This window comes from Eschrichtius robustus, chromosome X (assembly GCF_028021215.1).
Source record: "Eschrichtius robustus isolate mEscRob2 chromosome X, mEscRob2.pri, whole genome shotgun sequence".
Lineage (NCBI taxonomy): Eukaryota > Metazoa > Chordata > Mammalia > Artiodactyla > Eschrichtiidae > Eschrichtius > Eschrichtius robustus.
The window spans coordinates 94969177-94993360 of record NC_090845.1 but is presented as its reverse complement, the minus strand read 5'-3'; the positions used below and the strand labels follow the sequence as shown (position 1 = coordinate 94993360).

General features: G+C 37.7%; 1 protein-coding gene across 2 annotated transcripts in view; it reads right to left on the bottom strand.

Moving 5' to 3' along the window:
- Positions 1-24184, bottom strand: part of RNF128 (ring finger protein 128) — a 100174-nt gene that overhangs the window by 5151 nt on the left and 70839 nt on the right. For both annotated transcript variants that reach the window (XM_068533298.1, XM_068533297.1), the window contains exons 3-6: positions 8070-8141; positions 4784-4866; positions 3822-3918; positions 2855-3023 (exon numbers count right to left, since the gene is read on the bottom strand). In XM_068533298.1, the coding sequence (XP_068389399.1) occupies positions 2855-3023; positions 3822-3918; positions 4784-4866; positions 8070-8141 (421 nt within the window). The remainder of the gene's footprint in view (positions 1-2854; positions 3024-3821; positions 3919-4783; positions 4867-8069; positions 8142-24184) is intronic.

Here is a 24184-nt window from a genome sequence, read left to right as displayed (position 1 = left end):
GAAAAAGGACATTAATGGGCCAACTGGTGAAATTTGAGTAAGATCAGTTTAGTTAATAACATTTTATCATTTAATTTCCTGATTTTTATAATTGTATATGGTTATATAAGATGTTAACTTTTGGAGAAGTTTGGTGACGGGTATATGGGCATTCTTTTTACTGTTTTTGAAACATTTTTTGGTCAGGCTGAAATTATTTCAAAATAAAAAAATAACCTGTGCTTGGGCCCCACATCTCATGGATTCTGACTTAACAATTCTGGGGTAAAGCCCAGGCATTAGTAATGTTTAAAGTTTCTATGGGTGATTCTAATGTGCAGCCAGGGTTAAGAACTAGGGCCCTTATTCCGTGGTTCCCAAAGTGTGGTCCCTGGACAAGCAGTATCAGTATCACCTGGAAACTTCTTAGAAATGAAAATTCTCAGGGCCCACCCCAGACCAACTGAGTCAGAAACTGGTGGTTGCCCCTCTGTTTTAACAAGCCCTCCAGGTGACTCAATGTATGCTTACGTTTGAAAATCAGTGCTCTGATAAAATTCAGCACAATGATGGAACACACAGGCATGAACTAATCAACTGTATGTTTACAAAGTTATTTAAATCACAACTATCACCATAATAATCAATGGTTAATAGGCATAATGCCCAAACTATTAATATATAATCATAGATAAAATTAAATCTATTCTATGTGGTCACTCATTCAACACTTATTTGAGTATTTACTATGTGGCAGTCTGTGCTAGGTGCTTGGGTATACGACAGTGAATAATAAGACACTGTCCCTACCCAAAGGGACTTTTTAAGGTTTTAATACAATTCAGTACAATAAATGCAATGATAGAAGTTCTACCGAAGTAGACAGTAGGACCACACAGGTGAGTCAAGGGAAGCTTCTCAAAGGGGAGCAAGTTTTAAAGGAGGAACAGGAGTTGGACTGGGCTTCCCCAGTTTCTTGGGGGAGGAAGAGTAGAAGGAATGGGCAGAGAGAAGATAGTGGCTCAAACTATGACTGTTGAATTAAGGTTGGAAATTAGGGGATGGTTTAGAGGAAAAATGATATTGAATCAATAGGAAGGGGAGAGGGTAGGATCTAGGTTCGGCCTAAGTTTCTGGTTTGACTCACCCGGGTAGGTGTTACTACCATTCACGGAGATAAAGAATACAGGAGAAGGGGCTTCCCTGGTGGCGCAGTTGTTGAGAATCTGCCTGCTAATGCAGGGGACACGGGTTCGAGCCCTGGTCTGGGAAGATCCCACATGCCGCGGAGCAACTGGGCCCGTGAGCCACAACTACTGAGCCTGCGCGTCTGGAGCCTGTGCCCCGCAACGGGAGGGGCCGCGATAGTGAGAGGCCCGCGCACCGCGATGAAGAGTGGCCCCCCGCACCGCGATGGAGAGTGGCCCTCGCACGAAACGAAGACCCAACACAGCCAAAATAAATAAATAAATAAATAAATAAATAAAGTAGCTATAAACCCATTGCTAAAAAAGGTAAGAAGGAACATGGATAATCATTTTATTTGCTTATTCTCTGCAAAAACTGTTCTGCCTTCTACCCTCCCCCCAAAACTCGCAAATTCTCTGCAAAAACTGTTCTGCCTTCTACCCTCCCCCACAAGAACAGAACACAAAAAAAGTAGGTTGGGATTTTTTTCTTTTTTTTAAACTGGTCTGACAATAAACTGAATTATCCCATACACTCAGGTCTCCCGTATGGCAGGCAAGAATTCTACCACTGAACCACCAATGCTGCTAAACTGAATTATCCCATACACTGTCCTTTATCTTCACTGAATTCTATTACCACACAGTTACAGGAACCAAAAATTCATCTGGGGCAAATAGACAATGATTATCTATTATAGGTAGAACAAAACACAGATTATTAAGATTCTTATGACTACTTTGTACTCTAGGAAATGTCCAAAGGTTAGATTACAACATGAGGTTTGCGTTTGCATGATGGTATTCCTCGTGACCTCTGTAGAAATGGTATCTATGGCACTTATAAGCCTACCAAGGACAAAGGTTCATGTCATAGGAAGCTGAAACTTTTACAAGTCATCTTGACATTTCATTTTCCTTCTACTTTTATGCCAGAATTAGGTTATCTCAAAATGAGGATAGAGGAAAAACTATCAACCAACAAAAACCATGAAAAAGGTGGAAGTTAAAGAAAGGGAAAGTAATTTGTATACGGGTTTTCTCTAAGGAAAAAAGTAACAGAATTCCCTAAAATCTCTCTACTGGTATGACATTACTAAGTTGCTAATACTGATTCACATGAATTTTGAAATTAATACATTCAATTTTACTTTCCACAGTTTGTTCACTTCATGGCAAATAATCAACAGGTGGCAGCACATCATTCTTAAACACAGTTTCTGATCTGTGCAAAAAATGGGTTCTGGAGTTGTGTATAAATCAAGCTTTTGGAAATTAAATTCTGTTTTATCATTCCAGGAATTCTTTATCTTAATTTCTTTATCTTAATTTCTGATTGATATGCAATAAACAATGGCTTCTAAAGTTGAAAAGTTTCTCCTTAGCCTAAGTTAATAAGCCAACTCTTAAATGCATTGGAGAGAAGCTTTCCAATAAAAAAATCTTTTTCTTCTGTGACTAATCCCCACTCTTAATGCATTTCATCTGTTTCAGGTACATTTGAATGTGTATATTAAGTTAAGGTAGGGGTGCATCCTGCATTGCATCATTGTTACTAGAAAAAACCTGGAATGTGTTAATGGATGAATAGAATAAATGCTAAAAAGCAGGAGTACTCTGCCTGGTGTCTAATCCCCAATGTGGGGATCATTTGTGGGGCACTCATTGCCCCTCAGCATGGTGCTTACTTGCTGACTGCACATGTTCCTCCAAAGGCGGTTCATCTGCGCCCTGAACTGAAGCATATCCAGACGATGCAGTTTCACTGCGATTATCCTCTTCATGAGGAGAGGCACTGTTGGATGCTTCGTTGGATGCCGGAACTTGTAAAGACACTGATCCATCTTCAACATCCACCTGCGGAAAGCATTTAAACACATTAAGAGGCTCTCAGAGTATATGTTTTTCCTTGACATATCATTACAAAGTTTCTTCATAGGTGACTTATTAGAGCAATGCTTCTTAACCTTTTAAACCTACAATCCATTTTTGATGATCACAAAAATTTCTTGCAGGTCCCAGCCAGAGCAGTTGGAGTAATTGGCTCCAATGGAGTGAAAGATGTTACAGGCAGATTGCCATCAACATCTGACATGTTTATCTGGGTGAACACTTCATAATATAATGCCTGATACAAGGAAGGCACTCAAAAAAAATTCCTATGCTGTCCCCTAGGGGTTTTGAGAATCACTGTCATCTGTATATCTCCTCAAGTCAGGAAGAGTTTGTTGAGCTTGACTTTCTGTTGTGTGTACTGTGAAATAGGTAGTTTTTTTTTTTCATTTACGAAATATAACTTAATATTTATTATACTCTCTCAAACTTTACATGCTCAGTTAACAACAAGTTTGATTGCTATGCAATAGTAAGAGAGTAAAAAACAGCAAGCGGTTATCAGAAGTCAGTTGGGGTCATCACTTCCAATTCTGACCAAATAATAAGTACATTTGAGGAGAGGGAAGAAGGAGGAAAATGGAGGTGGTCCAACATGGTACCTCTCTGTCACTATGATGTAAGTAGGTCCAATTTTTGGTATAAACTGTAAGTCTAGCACATTACATAGCTAAAAAATAAGGATTTTTTTTCCTGAAGGCCCAGATATATAAATAACACACTGCTTAAGTTCCTTCGTATAAATAGTTTAGCAACGTTTACCTCAATTCCCAAAGCTTTGAGTATGTCACATTTGCACATGGGGCAAGTCCTGTGTTCTAATAGCCATGGGTCAACACATGTCTTATGGAAGATATGGCTAATGAAGGAAAAAAACACATATTTTGGTTATCAGTTGTGAACTAGCAACACTTTGCCTAATATACTAACGGGTTACCCTGTAAGTTTACTTAGTCTTTTAATGGATGCCTTTATTTTCCCTTTTAAACACACTATTACAGAAACAATATTTGGAAATTTCATAATACGGTACTTTTAAATATAGCCTCATTACTCTAGCTTCATAAAAACTATTTTCAATACCACTTACTTGAAAAATAGCTAAGATGTTACCTGACCTAAGGTTTTGTTCAGTAATTCGGATCTTAATTATTTTGTTATTCCCTAACTATAAAATAGTACAGTTAGTCATTCTCAATAATATAGTACAATAAAGTATTGAGTGTAACATAATTCCGATACTTTAGGCAATGTGATAAGTTCCAAGAACGCCACTATTTAATAGCTAAAAGGAAGAGTGTTAAGAACAACTTCCGGGAGAGGGATAATAAGAAGCTAAAGAATGAAGACTTCCAAATAGGTGCTCATAAGTTGATTTTATTTTTTTCTCAATAGGATTGGTAGAATTATTTTGAATTAAATAATCCAGTACCACACACACACACACACACACACACACACACAGTGATGCTGGCTAGGTTCTTAAGTTTTTTACGGAACTAGTTTCCAAATTGTACCAGATTATGGAAATATTATATAATTAGCCTTGCACCATTTCCAATGACATTAAAAATAAAGCAATCACCTATATTTAAATGAAAAGAAGTTAAAAATAAACACTTTCTTTACATCAAATTGGAAACATTCAAAATAGTTTCCCCCACTACAATCATTTTTGTAAGTCAGCTATTCTCATTGACGACATAAAAGAAAATCAAACTTACTTGCAGGTTAAGATGCGCACTAAATCATTAGGTTTATATAGTTCAATACACACAGCGCAACTATCTCCATCAGGGCCAATTTCCTAAGAGCAAATAGTTATTGTTATTCAGATGGATAAGAAAAATACATTAAACTACAGAGCAAAATCAGAATATACATGTATTTAATAAATTACATAAATTCCTACAGAAGAAGGAGCATCACATCACTAAAACGACTGTTTCAATAAGCAGTTTAAAATTATCTAGACTTAATTGGAATCTAAAAAAAGAGTCAAACTTATAGAAAGAGTGAGTAGAAAAGTAGTTTCCACGGTCTGAGGAATGGGGGAAACAGGGAGAAGTTAATAAAAGGGTACAAACTTTCAACTATAAGATGAATAAGGTCTGAAGATCTAATGTAAAACATGGTGACTACAGTCAATAACACTGTGTATTATGTAATTGAAGTTGGAAAATAAAATAAAATATTTAGACTTTAAAAAGTAAAAGAAGGAAGTTCCTTGGTGGCCTAGTGGTTAGGATTCCGGGCTTTCACTGCTGTGGCCCGGATTCAAGCCCTGGTCGGGGAACTGAGATCCTGCAAAGCCACTCGGTGCAGCCAAAACAAACAAACAAACAAACAAATAAGTAAAGTAAAAGAATAAAGTCAACCAAAGGGGAACAGTACAAAGAGAAACATGTAGCACTGATTTAAACCTCTTCCTGGTTTTAGAATTTACACAATGCCACAAGTTCTATGGCTATGTTTTTCCATTAAAAAAATTAAGGTGCTATGTTTTTCCATTAAAAAAATTAAGGTATAAGTCACATGCAATAAAATTCACTCTAAATGTTGAGTATACAGTTCTGCAAGTTTGGAGAAACATGCAGTCACTTAATCACCACCATAGTCAAGATATAGGATAGTCCTGGTACCCCAACAAATTCCTCTATACCACTTCGTAATTAACCCCTCTGTAATTAACTCCTCCTTTTATCACTATCTTCTGCCACCCACTCATCTGTTTTTCAGTGCCTGTAGTTTGGGCTTTTCCAGAATATCTTATAAGTGGGATTGTGCCTTATATAGCCTTTGAGTCTGCCTTCTTTCACTTAACATAATGCATTTGTGATTCATCCATGTTGTTGTATGTATCAGTAGGATTTCCCCCTTTTTATTGCTAAATAGTATCCCATGATATGGATGTACCACAGTTTTTTTTATCCATTCAACACTTGAAGGACATTTGGGTTCTTTCCAGTTTCTGGTAATTATCAGTAAAGCTGCCATGAACAATTGTGAACAAGTTTTTATGTGAATGGGTAAACATCTAGCAGTGAGATTGCTGGGTTCTTTCGAGAGTGTATATTTGACTTCATAAAGAACTGCCATTCACTCTGCTGTACAGCAGAAACTAATACAACATTGTAAAGCAACTATACTCCAATAATTAATTAACTTATACATACACACACACACACACACACACACATAGAACTGCCAAACTGTTTTCCAAACTGGCTGTACATTGCATTCTCACCAGAAAATGCATGAGAGTTCCAGCTGTTCCACATCTGGTCAGCTCTTGGTTTTAGCCATTCTAATAAATGTGCTGTGGGTATCACATTGTGGTTTTAATGTGCATTTCCCTAATGACTAATGATGTTTAGCATCATTTTATGTGCTTTTTTGCCAGCCATATATTTCTTTGGTAAAATGTCTGTTTTGCCCATTTTTCCACTAGGTTGTCTGTTCTCTTCTTGAGTTTTGAGAGTTCTTTATATATTCTGAATACAGTCCTTTATCAGATATGTGATTTGCAAATATTTTCTCCCAGTCTGTGGCTCGTCTTTTCAGTCTCTTAACAGTGTCTTTCAAAGAGCAAAAGCTCTTAATTTTAACAAATTTCTCTTTTTTCTTTAATGGACTTGTTTTTGGTATCATATCTAAGTAATCTTTGCCTAACCCAAGCTACAAAGATATTTTTCTCCAAAGTTTTCTTCTAAAATTTCATAGTTCTAGGTTTTATATTTAAGTCTGTGATCCATTTCAAGTTAATTTTTGCAGAGGGCATAAAGTATGGATTGAGGTTCATTTTTTTTTTGTCTATGGATATTCAGTCATTGCGTATGGAGAGCCAACAATTGGCTGCCCTTTCTTCTTTGAATTGCTTTTGCACCTTTGTCGAAAATCAATCGACCATTTATGTGTGGGTCTATTTCTGGACTGTCTCTTCTGTTTCAAAGATCTAAAGGTCCATCCTTTCCCTAATACCATGCTTTCTTGACTACTGTAGCTTTAAAATAATTCTGCAAATCAGGAAATGTGAGTCATCCAAATTTGTTTTTTATCAAAATTGTTTTGGTTATTCTAGTTCTTTTGCTTTTCCAAATAAACTTAGAGTCAACTTGTCAATTCCTACAAAGGATGCAACTAGGATTTTGATTGAAACTGCATTGAATCTATAGATCAGTTTGGGGAGGAAGTGACATCTTGACAACAGAGTCTTCTAACCCATGAACACGGTATATCCCTCCATTTCTTTAGGTCTTCTTTGATTTCTTTCTTTCATTATGTTTTGCCCTTTTCAGCATATAGATCTTGTACATATTTTGTAAGATTTATACCTAAGTATATAATGGTTTTGGTGCTGTTATAAATGGTATTTTTTTATTTCAGTAAGTTCTGTAGCTATATTTTTATTGTAGTACAAACTTCCATAGCTATTTTTTGATACGTGTTTTATACATCAATGGTAGTTTTCAACTGTGCTAAATCTGAAAATGGATGTTCAAGTAGAGTTGTACTGAAGCACTGTAGTAATTTCCTGTTGCTGTAACAAATTACAATACCTTAATGGCTTAAAATGACACAAACTTATACTCTTACTGTTATTGCTCATGGCCCCTTTCTTGCATCACTGCAACCTCTTGCTTCCATTGTCACATCTCCTACTGCACTGTAGTCAAATCTCCCCTTTCCTCCCTCTTATAAAGACACTGTGATTATACTTAGGATCCACCCGGATAATCCAGGATAACCTCCCCATCTCAAGATCCTTAACTTAATCACATCTGCAGAGTACTTTTTGCCATATAAGGTAACATTTACAGGTTCTAGGGATTAGGACCTAGATGTCTTTGGGGGCCATTATTCAGCCTACCTCCAGCATCAAATAGATTAAAAAATCAATAAGATTTATAAATTCCAATGAAAATCATACTTTGGAAGAACATTTAGCTTTTAACAATGGCTTGGTAGCACTGCTTTAAAACAAATAGCATTTACAAGTCATAAATGCACCTTGTCTCCTTGTTTCAGTGTGCGGAGTTGAAGCCTTCCAATAGCTTTTTTAGCATCTGCCTTTAATTGTCTCTGTAATAAAAAAAAAAAATAGCCGGTATTAGAAAAAATATGTCTAAAAGAAATACGATAAAAAAGGTAGAGAGGATTAATAAATATTTATCAGGTAAAAGTCAATGTCTAAGTAAATTTTAAAAGATAAAATTTAATTAGCCATAATAAATGCCCATTTATCTGATATCAAGCAGGATTTTTTTTAAATTACTGAAACCTTATGTTTCCTTACCTTCTTAAACAGCAGCTTTGGGCCACAATGGTAAAGCTATGCGTCCCTATTCCAAATGGATTCGGATGCTATGAATTTTCAAAGCAATTTTTCTATTTTCAAAAGCCCAGAGGTCCTTAAATTACATCTTTTCCAATTTCTTTTTTGAATCGTGTCTTGTTTGGTAGAAAGTGCATTGGATGCAAATGGACCTAGCTTCAAAATCTGACTTTGTCACTTACTAAATGAATAATCCTGGACAAGTCATTAAATCTTTGAGCTTGTTTACTCATCTATAAAATGAGGATAATACCAATCCTTACAGTGTTATTTGGTATTAGGGGAAAAAATTGCTGTTTATAACCACTACTGCCTTGTAAGGAGGGTGGATTCTGAGAGTGGTAAGCCTTTTTTTGTTTCACTGAACATATACCTAGATGAGTCTGGATATGCAAAGGCAAGTCCGTGGCTCATTTAGGGAATAAAGACTAAAATATTACATATATATCTATATCTATCTATCCATACACACACACGTGTGTGTGTATGTATATATATGTGTGTGTATATATATATATATTTGAATCAGAAGTGAGGTTAAGGTATAGGGGGAAATTTAAAAGGTGAAGGAAAAGTGAGAAAGAGAGGAATCAATGAGAGACTATCCCTCTGTGTGGGATGAACTGCCCAGAGGAAAGAACTCCCAGGTGGTATGAGATATTTGGTGTTAATTTGAAATTATTTGTGATGCCACAAATAAACCTTCCTTCTATTTCAGTAAAATCTACCACATACACGAATGCCTCAAGTGAAGATAATATATGTGTAAATTGAAGAAGAGGCTAGGTTTCACACCTGGGTGAATGCTGTATGGAATAGAGAGATAGCATGTGCAGCATGGCAAGATGATAAGCAATCTTCCTATTTTGTACTGTAAAATGGACAAACTTATAGAAATTCAGCAGAAAGTAGATGCTCAGAACCAGAGGTCTTGTGAGGATGTCAACAACTTCCTCATCCCCCTGTATGTACCTCCATCCCCAGCAGGGAGACCCCTAGGTGACATTGAGGTTACATGAAAATTAGATATAACGTAAGTAAAGTATCCAGCATAATGTCTGGCTGATAGCAGACACTCAATAAAATGTTTATTAAACAAAAATATAAAGTACTATTTATTCATCAATTAGTATTACAGATTTATACATATCTGTAGCAAATATATTTTGGAAGGGAATAATCCATGGGTGTAGGTATGTGAGGAAATTCCTTAATGCCCAAACCTGCCTCCTATAAGATATCATTTTGTGAAACGTATTTGGCTTGATGCCAAGGACATTACTGCCAAAATATTTCTTTGCTGGCATAGTAGCAGCAGAAACTTCTCAGATTGTTACCTGACTGGCAAATATAGCTCATAGAAACAGTTAATAGGAAGGCCTAGCTCTCAGAAGGAAAGAGACACTAATCGAAGCCCTTTCACTCTCTCTCTGAGACTTAATCATGGATTTCACTCACAAGGGGAATTTTATGATGGTACTTAATTTTTTTAAATAAATGTATTTATTTAATTTTTCTTATTTTTTTATTTTTTGGCTGTGTTGGGTCTTCGTTGCTGCACGTGGGCTTTCTCTAGTTGTGATGAGTGGGGTCTACTCTTCGTTGCGGTGCGTGGGCTTCTCGTTGCAGTGGCTTCTCTTGTTGCGGAGCACAAGCTCTAGGCACGTGGGCTTCAGTAGTTGTGGCACGTGGGCTCAGTAGTTGTGGCTCGCGGGCTCTAGAGCGCAGGCTCAGTAGTTGTGGCGCAAGGGCTTAGTTGCCCTGCGGCATGTGGGATCTTCCCAGACCAGGGCTTGAACCCCTGTCCCCTGCATTGGCAGGCGGATTCTTAACCACTGCACCACCAGGGAAGCCCTGGTACTTCATTTTGAGCTTAAATATTTTCCCTTCTGTCAGTTGCATCACAAGTAAATAATAGAGTGATAGTGAAAGGAGGTACACTTAGGATCTTTAGAGCTGGAAAACTCTTAGAGTTCACCTAGCCTGAGATCTAATCTGACAGATAAGAAAACTGATGCCCAAAGAGAAAGAATGCTGTGCTCAAAATCTCAGAGTTGGTTAGTGTCAGTCCCACTGAAGCCCAGAGTTTGGGAACACTTAACTCTGACATCAAGGTAGCCATCTTTTGTTTACTGTGGCTTGGAGAAGGAAGCTAGTACTACTTCCTTACATTTATATAGTTATTTTATAATTATTTTTGATATCTATTACCTCATTTAATCCTCACAACAATCCCCTAAAGGAGAGGATATCTCCACTTTAACGTTGAGCAAGTGGAGGCTTGGAAGAGTAAAATAACTTGTCCAAAAGGGCATGCAGCCTCTGAATGATAGAGTTGGTACTGGAAGTCTGCTCTTCGTATTCCAAGATTCCATTACGATACAACCATCCAAAACCTTCTGAAGTTTTTCCAACTCCTGGATTCTATGGTCTGTCAAATTGTGGCCAGTCCTTACAGGGAACAACCAGTAGGCCCACAGGATTCTGGCCCTGGCCTAGACTTCCAAACATCACTACTTTCTTTTCCTATAAAGCATGAGCTATTTCAACACGAAGATGAAAAAAATGCAAATGATACAAAAATAGAGCCAACAAGAGAAAACTGGGCAAGGAAAAAATGTAGTTGATAAGAAGTCTTTGACAATCATTTTGCAACCTGTCTTTAGAGCACTTCTGATTTAGGTTTAAGTAACAAGCTCTATGACACAACTGGGGAAATGCACTCACAAGGAAGTAATACATCTCTAGTGTATTTACCTGATTAAATCTATATAGTCTGATTTCTCATTCCAAAATATTCAACAAAATCTAAATGCATGAGTCTCCAGTGCTAGTGTTCATCAGTTCATCAGGGATGAATGCTAACTATACAACTTTGATTATATCCAAGACTAACGCAAATTAATTTGAGAGATGGGATCGAAGGCAAACTTTAAATGTAATGTCCAAGTCTGTGTGAATGAGAAAAGTGGAACTTACATTAAGACCAGAAGATCCTAAGCAAGGGACTTGATTATGAAGGATCTCTAAAACATTTGCAGCACAGAATAAACCGATGTTTAATGAAGCAGCCCTAGAATTTAAAAAAATCCTTTAAAGGACAATTTGAATATTTCCAATAACTCCTACCAAGCTTTTATAAAGAAAAGACATTTCTTTCAATATGGAGGAGCAACGTGGTTTTGTTAAGAAGCACAAACTGTATTTTTAGAACCTGAATAAAGGTCACTTTTAAAACTGCCATCAGTACTCAAACTATTTCACTGTCACATGATAGCAGGAGTTCCCAAGATGCATCCATTCCTCTAAAAACTGACATACAAGAAAAAAATTAAGACCAAGTAGTTTATATTAAATATATGTTTGGGTAATTTTGTTTAAGTCAAACTTCTGGCTTTAACATTTAAAGAGAATATGCCCCAATGCAAACTGTAATTTATATTTGATTCCTTAAAATCAGAACTTCAAGAGTATATCTACTTTGTTACACAAATTACTTTGGACACCTTTTCAGTACTTCTCCACCATATCAGAATTCCCCCCTACCCTATAAATTGCAATAGCACATTGTTTCTACCTCTTATATCTGTAGTTGAATTATTCATCTGTCTTTTTCTCCTAGTAGATTGTGAGTAGGTGGAAGACTGGGCCTTAATCATTAAAAAAAATTTCCCATAATGCCTAGTAGTTGCTCAAAGAATAGCTTCTGAGTTTAGAAAAACACATTTTCATGATTTTCTCATCTAAGTTTTACTCATTAAAAGCTTCTATTCTATCAAATCTGGAAAAAGAAAGGTTTAGAGAACATGTATTGGGCCCCTGCCATGCGTCAGGTTTAACCCTAAGCTTTTTACATGTGTCATCTTGTTTAAACATTAACAAGTTTATGGAATAGGTATTTTAATATCCAAATTTTATAGACAAGAAAAGGTTCTGAAGCTTGACTAAAGTCCAGGCAGCTGGTTAGTTGCAGAGCTGTTATTCAATTCAAGCCCAGGTTCTATGTGGCTTTAAAGCCCATGATCTCTCCACTATAGCACGCTGCCTCCACTGTGTAACAGCAAAGAAGCCCTTAAAGGGCTTCACATTCCTTGTGAAGAAGATAAATGAAAGAAATAAGAATAAAACCCCTCAAAGTCAGCTATTACCCAATCTTCAAATCCTTCCTCAACTGGCTACTTACTGTGATTTGGGGAGCTCTTTTATTTATTTTTTTTTAATACATTTATTTTATTTTATTTTTATTTATTTTTGGCTGCGTTGGGTCTTCGTTGCTGTGCGTGGGCTTTCTCTAGTTGCGGCGAGTGGGAGCTACTCTTTGTTGTAGCACGCGGGCTCAGTAGTTGTGGCTTGCGGGCTCTAGAGCACAAGCTCAGTAGTTGTGGCGCACGGGCTTAGTTGCTCCACGGCACGTGGGATCTTCCCGGACCAGGGCTCGAACCCATGTCAGGCGGATTCTTAACCACTGTGCCACCAGGGAAGCCCTGGGGAGCTCTTTTAAACAGGTATTTTATATCAATAGACTCTACCCACCTCTTCCCCAATCCTAAGAGATACCTGGTCTAAGAATATTTGGCAGAGTAGAAGACTGATTCAAAGCATCTTGGTTTTTCGCCAATTTTCTTAAAAGAAGCTTAATGCCATTAGTCTATTCAAAAGCTGGGATGGTTCTAGTCACTGAAGAATTTCAGCTGTATAGTTATTTTGGTTCTGAGTGACACTTTAAGTGGACTGAAAATGAAGAGTCAGGTCAATTCTTATCCTATATTACAATGTTCAATTTTTAAATTACAGTGAACTCAAAGATATCTTACCTAGTTCATCTGTGAATTTATATCAAACTAAGTACAATAAATGTTTTAGTCTGGTTATTTGTCACCTGGGTTTTGGTCCCATGGCATTCAGCTTTTAGTTTAACTGAAACCCACATGAATAACACTAGGCACGTAGTCAAACCTAATCACTTGATGGTGGGGGGAGGGGGCAGAGTGGGGTATGTAAAAGCAAGAAAAAAGGGTAGATATAAGCAAACTATATTTCCTGTTCTTAAGTCACTACTTTTTTTTTTAAATTTATTTTTGGCCCCATTGGGTCTTCGTTGCTGTGCACAGGCTTTCTCTAGTTGCATTGAGTGGGAGCTACTCTTTGTTGCAGTGTGCGGGCTTCTTATTGTGGTGGCTCCTCTTGTTGCGGAGCACGGGCTCTAGGCACGTGGGCTTCAGTAGTTATGGCACGCAGGCTCAGTAGTTATGGCGCACGGGCTTAGTTGCTCTGCGACATGTGGGATCTTCCCGGCCCAGGGCTTGAACCCAGGTCCCCTGCATTGGCAGGCAGATTCTTAACCACTGCACCACCAGGAAAGTCCCTCACCACTTTTTTAAAATAAAAATTTTCATAAAAATTTGGCTCGGAATTTATAAAACAGAATACTTAAAATCAAGGATTATAGTAAGAGGATTCTTTTCTTCAGATACATTCCTGTGAACAAAATCAAAGTTTGAGTGATGTGGCTGTTTAGATATATGAGAACTGAGAGAAATCTACTTTTTTCCCCAGCAAAAACCTAGGCATGGAATCACTGTGTTGTACACCTGAAACTAATATAATACTGTATGTCAATTATACTTCAATTAAAAAAGATAAAGCCCAAAAAAACCTCTGTATAATACTTGAATGAGAGTATTCCTAAAGGAAAGAGGAGGTGCAGACTGTAGAACAGCTTCCCATAAGTCTATGGAACTACAGAAATAGGAGTACAGACCATTTACATGAAGGTGATCCCTGTGAACAGTGTGAGGAAATGCACTGTAAGGAAGAGCAGTGAGAAAAGGGGGCATTTACCCTAGGAGATAGGTTATGACTCAGATTATAGCATTTTTCAAAGAAAGACAATCAAAGCCTTTATTAGAGTAAGTGAAAATTTTAAAAAATCCCGACAGACCCATTGTAAGAGCTTCCTTTTGTCCAGTGAGAAAGTCAGAGAAAGACTATAAAACCAGGTCCTACTCAGATGAGAATCTGTTTAATCTGCTCTTCTTACACAAGAGCCAAAGCAGTGGTTTTGTAAAGGGCTCTAAATCTCAAATTCAGGCAGGAACAGATACATACAAATGCACCCACTACAAATATGTATATATTGATAGTGGTGCAGTATGCAGACACCTGGTAAGTCTTCCAGTTAATTTCATATACTAGGACAGTAGAGAAAATTTAATGTAACCAGAAATGTTTCAGATATTTTTAGTCATGCTTTAAGTTCAAGGACAAATTTTAAGATATTAATGTAGCTAAGTTCTTCCTCATCTGAGACCACACAGGAGTGCTATCTCTTTGGCAGCAAACTATAAGGACATGTGTGACATATCTCTGCCCAGGAAGCCAATTTGAGTCTCAGGATCTGAGGCTCAGATGGGGGACTGGTCACTAGATAATTCTGCTAGCAGTTGGCCATGCTGCTCCAAGCTCAGGAACCCAACAACGAAACCAGGTGCATATTATTTATCCTGATTGTTGCTCCAGTTGTGTATAACAAAATCATCAATCACTAACATAAAGAACACTGACTCATTTATTTTTTAACTGAAAGTCTGTACCTTTTAATCTCCCTCACCTATTTCTCTCCTCCCCCCACTACCCCCCACCTCTGGTAACCACCTGTTTGTTCTCTGTATCTATGACTCTGTTTCTATTTGGTTATGTTTGTTCATTTGTTTTGTTCTTTAGATTCCACATGTAAGTGAAATCATACAGTGTTTGTCTTTCTCTGCCTGACTTATTTCACTTAGCATAATATCTTCTAGATCCATTCATGTTGTCGCAAATGGTTAAGATTTCATTCTTTTTATGGCTGAGTAATATTCCATTGTATACAGGGAGATAAAGAGGCACAAATTTCAGTTACAAAATAAATGAGTCACCGGTATGAAGTGCACAGTGTGTGGAATACGGTCAATAATTATGTAATATCTTTTTATGGTAACAAATGACAACTAGACAATCATGGCGATCATTTTCAAACGCATAGAAATATTGAATCACTGTGTTACATACCAGGAACTAACATAGCGTTGTAGGTCAATTATATTTCAAAAACAAACAAACTTGGGACTTCCCTGGCTGTCCAATGGTTAAGACTCCGCGCTTCCACTGCAGGGGGCACGGGTTCGATCCTTGGTCGGGGAACTAAAATCCCACATGACGTGAGATGCAGGCAAAAAACAAACAAACAAACAAACTTACAGAAAAAGAGATCAGATTTGTGACTACCAGAGGCGGATGGTGGGGGAAGGGGGAATTAGATGAGGGTAGTCAAAAGCTACAAACTTGCAATTATAAGATAAGTAAGTACTAGGGATATAATGTACAACAAGTATAATTAACACTGCTATATATTATAAATGAAAGTTATTAAGAGAGTAAATCCTAGGAGTTCTCATCACAAGGGAAAAAATATTTTTTTCTATTTCTTTAATGTGTATCTACACGAGACAATGGATGTTCCCTAAACCTACTGTGTTAATCATTTCAGGATGTATGTAAGTCAAATCATTGTGTTGTACACCTTAAACTTACACAGTGCTATACGTCAATTATATCTCAATAAAACTGGAAGAAAACAGAAAAGCAAACAAAACAAACAAAATAAAACCATCTTGACGGCCATATTCCCAGGGTTGGCCAAGGGCCAAGCATGGTTTCCTGGGAGACTTTCAAGGAGTAAGCAGCTAGATCTACTGTGTTGTCTCTTTCCTTACAATCTACTCTCTCTCTCTCAATCATGGTCTTTTTAACAACAAAACAGTCGTTTTGGGCTTTTACAATTAGTAAAGCGTTTATGTATAAGGTAAGCAAGAACAACATAACCATATCTAATACTTGCAGAAGGCAATGAAGGATGAAAATAGGTTCAAAGAAATAATTCTTCCAACCTATAAGACCATTTAAAACATCTTTATATTGATGTACCAATTTAATTATCTGTTTACTCCCTTGATCTATGGCCACTTGAACTTTGGGATAAACTTGTACAGAGCTATTTAAAGTAATGAACTATATCTAATTCTTCCTCAGGCCAGTCACTCTCCATTGGTATCACATCCTGGGGAGGTTTTAGTTCAGCTTCCCAATACATTTGATTATCATTAAGATGTATTTATATAAGGCAGTTGAACCTTACCAACAATACCAGTATTACACCATATCACAGTATGGTTATGATACAGTTTCATCTGGTTACAAAAGAAGTCAGGAAGTATCACAGAAGTGTTTATTAAATCTTCCTAGAAGAAATTGTTCTTTGCCCACATACCAGATATTATGATGGACAAGTGTTACCACCAGTGGTGAGGATTCTGTCATTTCTAGGTTCCATGTTAGCTGAGGACAAAGTCAATCATTTGTCTCAACTCACACTATTATACAGTTTTCCCACTGACTGTTGTGCAGCAAGGCTGTCTCCCTCCCATGGGGAATACACGGGTATCATTCAGTATTATTCCTATTCCTATAACTCATCTTATTTTGGTCCATCCTTTGGGAGAGGTCAGTCAGAGATCAGCAATGTAAGTTACAATTTCACCCAGAAAATTTCCATAAGTTTGGGGCTCTGCATGTGTCTCAAAGATGCTCTTCCTGAACTTCCATAAGTAAAAATGGAAGGCCATTACCCCATGACTACCTGGGTCCCCATGTGGAGTAAAATAGTTAACAGACCCTGCTGTGTCAGAGTATATGCTCTTTCCAAGTGTTGAGTGCTAACATTCTCTAGCATTATGTATTGGGTCTGTGTGACCATATTACTAAGTCTTTATCATCTTTCCAAGTGGATTCCCATTCTTTTCTCTGCTCTTGGAAGATGATTCCTACCAATCTATTTCAGAGAGTAAATTCTTTTCTTCTGAAAGACAGTTTTCATTAAAAGTAAATTCAGCTTGTTCCATTATACGAAGGTCAGCTTCTATTTCACCTAGACCCCCGTTTTGTTTCACTGGCCAATGTTTAATCCAACACATACCTTGTTTCCACTGAGTATTGACTGCTTGAGTAAGGTTAAGGTACATGTACTATATCCCAAAAAAGCTGGGTGTCCCATGCAAGAGTCAAGTGTATAATGGTGACTCCCAAACTCAGTTTAGTTTGAGCATGCCAGAAGGTTTTCCATAATCTTCCTTGTCTTAGGTTAGGGTTGTTCCCAGTGAAGACATGAATCCACCATATAATGCCTAATATGTTATTTTCATTCACAACCCACTGATATTTTTCATCTTATTTAAAAGCTTTCCATCCACAAAAACAGGGATGATGTGTGTTCTTGCACATCATACTATGGCATATCAAGCATACGACCACTATATGCTGTCCATTATAATTGGGCATTTTGGTCATCAAAATTTATGGTTATACATTTATCAGTTTGCCTGACATTATTTACTATGTGTCGTAATGGTTCAGAGGGAAGACATTCCTGATTATTCTAATGAATTTTAACAAAGGTAAATTTTCATTACTCAGTTTCAGTACTATTTTTACCAGTAAAATGGGGATAATGCAGTTAAATATTTAGTGATAGTTATAACCATCATAGGCATCAAGCTTTATGTTTTAAAAATAAGAAGTCAGGAAAATTAAATAACATGTAAATGACATTTCAGCACTCTCAAGTATATATAAGCAAAAGGGATTATCAGTCATATATTTAATCCTTTAGTCACCAAAGGATAAACAAATATAGCCCATTAAGTAGTGAAAAATGCCCTCTCAAAAGCCTTATCTAAAAGGTGAGGGTTTTTTTTTAAATTTTTTAATTTAATTTTATTTTTTTATACAGCAGGTTCTTATTAGTCATCAATTTTATACACATCAGTGTATACATGTCAATCCCAATCGCCCAGTTCATCACACCACCCCCCCACCCCCCCGCTGCTTTCCCCCCTTGGTGTCCATACGTTTGTTCTCTACATCTGTGTCTCAATTTCTGCCCTGCAAACCGGTCCATCTGTACCATTTTCCTAGGATCCACATATACGCGTTAATATACGATATTTGTTTTTCTCTTTCTGACTTACTTCACTCTGTATGACAGTCTCTAGATCCATCCACGTCTCTACAAATGACCCAATTTCATTTCCTTTTATGGCTGAGTAATACTCCATTGTATATATGTGCCACATCTTCTTTATCCATTCATCTGTTGATGGACATTTAGGTTGCTTCCATGACCTGGATATCGTAAGGAGTGCTGCAATGAACATTGGGGTGCATGTGTCTTTTTGAATTATGGTTTTCTCAGAGTACATGCCCAGTAGTGGGATTGCTGGGTCATATGGTAATTCTATTTTTAGTTTTTTAAGGCACCTCCATACTGTTCTCCATAGTGGCTGTATCAATTTACATTCCCACCAACAGTGCAAGAGGGTTCCCTTTTCTCCACACCCTTTCCAGCATTTGCTGTTTGTAGATTCTCTGATGATGCCCATTCTAACTGGTGTGAGGTGATACCTCATTGTAGTTTTGATTTGCATTTCTCTAATAATCAGTGATGTTGACCAGCTTTTCATGTGCTTCTTGGCCATCTGTATGTCTTCTTTGGAGAAGTGTCTATTTAGGTCTTCTTCCCATTTTTGGTTGGGTTGTTTGTTTTTTTAATATTGAGCTGCATGAGCTGTTTATATATTTTGGATATTAATCCTTTGTCCATTGATTCATTTGCAAATATTTTCTCCCATTCTGAGGGTTGTCTTTTCGTCTTCTTTATGGCTTCCTTTGCTGTGCAAAAGCTTTGAAGTTTCATTAGGTCCCATTTGTTTATTTTTGTTTTTATTTCCATTACTCTAGGAGGTGGATCAAAAAAGATCTTGCTGTGATTTATGTCACAGAGTGTTCTTCCTATGTTTTCCTTTAAGAGTTTTATAGTGTCTGGTCTTACATTTAGGTCTCGAATCCATTTTGAGTTTATTTTTGTGTATGGTGTTAGGGAGTGTTCTAATTTCATTCTTTTACATGTAGCTGTCCAGTTTTCCCAGCACCACTTATTGAAGAGGCTGTCTTTTCTCCATTGTATATCCTTGCCTCCTTTGTCATAGATTAGTTGACCATAGGTGGGTGGGTTTACCTCTGGGCTTTCTATCTTGTTCCATTGATCTATGTTTCTGTTTTTGTGCCAGTACCATATTGTCTTGATTACTGTAGCTTTGTATTATAGTCTGAAGTCAGGGAGTCTGATTCCTCCAGCTCCGTTTTTTTCCCTCAAGACTGCTTTGGCTATTCGGGGTCTTTTGTGTCTCCACATAAATTTTAAGATTTTTTTGTTCTAGTTCTGTAAAAAATGCCATTGATAATTTCATAGGGATTGCATTGAATCTGTAGGTTGCTCTGGGTAATACAGTCATTTTCACAATCTTGATTCTTCCAATCCAAGAACATGGTATATCTCTCCATCTGTTGGTATCATCTTTAATTTCTTTCATCAGTGTCTTATTGTTTTCTGCATACAGGTCTTTTGTCCCCCTAGGTAGGTTTATTCCTAGGTAGTTTTTTCTTTTTATTGCAATGGTAAATGGGAGTGTTTCCTTAATTTCTCTTTCAGATTTTTCATCATTAGTGTATAGGAATGCAAGAGATTTCTGTGCGTTAATTTTGTATCCTGCAACTTTACCAAATTCATTGATTAGACCTAGTAGTTTTCTGGTGGCATCTTTAGGATTCTCTATGTATAGTATCATGTCATCTGCAAACAGTGACAGTTTTACTTCTTCTTCTCCAATTTGTATTCCTTTTATTTCCTTTTCTTCTCTGATTGCCGTGGCTAGGACTTCCAAAACTATGTTGAGTAATAGTGGTGAGAGTGGACATCCTTGTCTCGTTCCTGATCTTAAAGGAAATGCTTTCAGTTTTTCACCATTGAGAATGATGTTTGCTGTGGATTTGTCATATATGGCCTTTATTATGTTCAGGTAGGTTCCCTCTATGCCCACTTTCTGGAGAGTTTTTATCATAAATGGGTGTTGAATTTTGTCAAAAGCTTTTTCTGCATCTATTGAGATGATCATATGGTTTTTATTCTTCAATTTGTTAATATGGTGTATCACATTGATTGATTTGCATATATTGAAGAATCCTTGCATCCCTGGGATAAATCCCACTTGATCATGGTGTATGACCCTTTCAATGTGTTGTTGGATTCTGTTTGCTAGTATTTTGTTGAGGATTTTTGCATCTACATTCATCAGTGATATTGGTCTGTAATTTTCTTTTTTTGTAGTGTCTTTGTCTGGTTTTGGTATCAGGGTGATGGTGGCCTCATAGAATGAGTTTGGGAGTGTTCCTTCCTCTGCAGTATTTTGGAAGAGTTTGAGAAGGATGGGTGTTAGCTCTTCTCTAAATGTTTGATAGAATTCCCCTGTGAAGCCATCTGGTCCTGGACTTTTGTTTGTTGGAAGATTTTTAGTCACAGTTTCAATTTCATTACTTGTGATTGGTCTGTTCGTATTTTCTATTTCTTCCTGGTTCAGTCTTCGAAGGTTATACCTTTCTAAGACTTTGTTCATTTCTTCCAGGTTGTCCATTTTATTGGCATAAAGTTGCTTGTAGTAGTCTCTTAGGATGCTTTGTATTTCTGCAGTGTCCGTTGTAACTTCTCCTTTTTCATTTCTAATTTTATTGATTTCAGTCCTCTCCCTCTTTTTCTTGATAAGTCTGGCTAATGGTTTATCAGTTTTGTTTATCTTCTCAAAGAACCAGCTTTTAGTTTTATTGATCTTTGCTATAGTTTTCTTTGTTTCTATATCATTTATTTCTGCTCTGATCTTTATGATTTCTTTCCTTCTGCTAACTTTGGGTTTTGTTTGTTCTTCTCTCTCTAGTTCCTTTAGGTATAGGGTTAGATTGTTTATTTGAGATTTTTCTTGTTTCTTGAGGTAGGCTTGTATAGCTATAAACTTCCCTCTTAGAACTGCTTTTGCTGCATCCCATAGATTTTGGATCATCGTGTTTTCATTGTCATTTGTCTCTAGGTATTTTTTGATTTCCTCTTTGATTTCTTCAGTGATCTCTTGGTTATGTAGTAACGTACTGTCTAGCCTCCATGTGTTTGTGATTTTTTATGTTTTTTTCCCTGTAATTCACTTCTAATCTCATAGCGTTGTGGTCAGAAAAGAAGTTTCATATGATTTCAATTTTCTTAAATTTACTGAGGCTTGATTCGTGACCCAAGGTGTGATCTCTCCTGGAGAATGTTCCATGTGCACTTGAGAAGAAAGTGTAATCTGCTGTTTCTGGATGGAATGTCCTATGAATATCAATTACTTCTGTCTGGTCTACTGTGTCATTTAAAGCTTGTGTTTCCTTATTAATTTTCTGTGTGGATGATGTGTCCATTGGTGTAAGTGAGGTGTTAACGTCACCCGCTATTACTGTGTTACTGTCGATTTCCTCTTTTATACCTGTTAGCAGTTGCCTTATGTATTGAGGTGCTCCTATGTTGGGTGCATATATATTTATAATGCTTATATCTTCCTCTTGGATTGATCCCTTGATCATTATGTAGTGTTCTTCCTTGTCTCTTGTAACATTCTTTATTTTAAAGTCTATTTTATCTGATATGAGTATTGCTACTCCAGCTTTCTTCTGATTTCCATTTGCATGGAATATCTTTTTCCATCCCCTCACTTTCAGTCTGTATGTGCCCCTAGGTCTGAAGTGGGTCTCTTGTAGACAGCATATATATGGGTCTTGTTTTTGTATCCATTCAGCAAGCCTGTGTCTTTTGGTTGGAGCATTTAATCCATTCATGTTTAAGGTAATTATCGATATGTATGTTCCTATGACCATTTTCTTAATTGTTTTGGGTTTGTTTTTGTAGGTCCTCTTCTTGTCTTGTGTTTCCCACTTAGAGAAGTTCCTTTAGCATTTGTTGTAGAGCTGGTTTGGTGGCAATGAATTCTCTTAGCTTTTGCTTGTCTGTAAAGCTTTTGATTTCTCCATCGAATCTGAATGAGATCCTTGCCAGGTAGAGTAATGTTGGTTGTAGGTTCTTCCCTTTCATCACTTTAAGTATATCATGCCACTCCCTTCTGGCTTGTAGAGTTTCTGCTGTGAAATCAGCTGTTAACCTTATGGGAGTTCCCTTGTATATTATTTGTCATTTTTCCCTTGCTGCTTTCAATAATTTTTCTTTGTCTTTAATTTTTGCCACTTTGATTACTATGTGTCTCGGTGTGTTTCTCCTTGGGTTTATCCTGTATGGGACTCGCTGCACTTCCTGGACTTGGGTGGCTATTTCCTTTCCCATGTTATGGACGTTTTCAACTATAATCTCTTCAAATATTTTCTCGGGTCCTTTCTCTCTCTCTTCTCCTTCTGGGACCCCTATAATGCGAATGTTGTTGCGTTTAATGTTTTCCCAGAGGTCTCTTAGGCTGTCTTCATTTCTTTTCATTCTTTTTTCTTTATTCCACCACAGCAGTGAATTCCACCATTCTGTCTTCCAGGTCACTTATCCATTCTTCTGCCCCAGTTATTCTGCTATTGATTCCTTCTAGTGTAGTTTTCATTGCAGTTATTGTATTGTTCATCTCTGTTTGTTTGTTCTTTAATTCTTGTAGGTCTTTGTTAAACATTTCTTGCATCTTCTCGATCTTTGCCTCCATTCTTTTTCTGAGGTCCTGGATCATCTTCACTATCATTATTCTGAATTCTTTTTCTGGAAGGTTGCCTATCTCCACTTCATTTAGTTGTTTTTCTGTGGTTTTATCTTGTTCCTTCATCTGGTATATAGCCCTCTGACTTTTCATCTTGTCTAGCTTTCTGTGAATGTGGTTTTTGTTCCACAGGCTGCAGGATTGTAGTTCTTGCTTCTGCTGTCTGCCCTCTGGTGGATGAGGCTATCTAAGAGGCTTGTGCAAGTTTCCTGATGGGAGGGACTGGTGGTGGGTATAGCTGACTGTTGCTCTGGTGGGCAGAGCTCAGTAAAACTTTAATCCGCTTGACTGCTGATGGGTGGGGCTGGGTTCCCTCCCTGTTGGTTGTTTGGCCTGAGGCAACCCAACACTGGAGCCTACCTGGGCTCTTTGGTGGGGCTAATGGCAGACTCTGGGAGGGCTCATGCCAAGGAATACTTCCCAGAACTTCTGCTGCCAGTGTCCTTGTCCCCACAGTGAGCCACAGCCACCGCCCGCCTCTGCAGGAGACCCTCCAACACTAGCAGGTAGGTCTGGTTCAGTCTCCCCTGGGGTCACTGCTCCTTCCCCTGGGTCCCGATGCGCACACTACTTTGTGTGTGCCCTCCAAGAGTGGAGTCTCTGTTTCCCCCGGTCCTGTCGAAGTCCTGCAATCAAATCCCACTAGCCTTCAAAGTCTGATTCTCTAGGAATTCCTCCTCCCGTTCCCGGACCCCCAGGTTCGGAAGCCTGACGTGGGGCTCGGAACCTTCACTCCAGTGGGTGGACTTCCGTGGTATAAGTGTTCTCCAGTCTGTGAGTCACCCACCCAGCAGTTACGGGATTTGATTTTACTGTGATTGCGCCCCTCCTACCGTCTCATTGTGGCTTCTCCTTTGTCTTTGGATGTGGGGTACCTTTTTTGGTGAGTTGCAGTGTCTTCCTGTCGATGATTGTCCAGCAGCTAGTTGTGATTCTGGTGTTCTCACAAGAGGGAGTGAGAGCACGTCCTTCTACTCTGCCATCTTGGTTCAGGTCTGGTGAGGTGAGAAGTTTTAATGCTATTCTTAACCACTTGTACAGAAGTTGATTTTCTTAAGATATATTATAAACTATGAAAATTACTTGAGTGATGA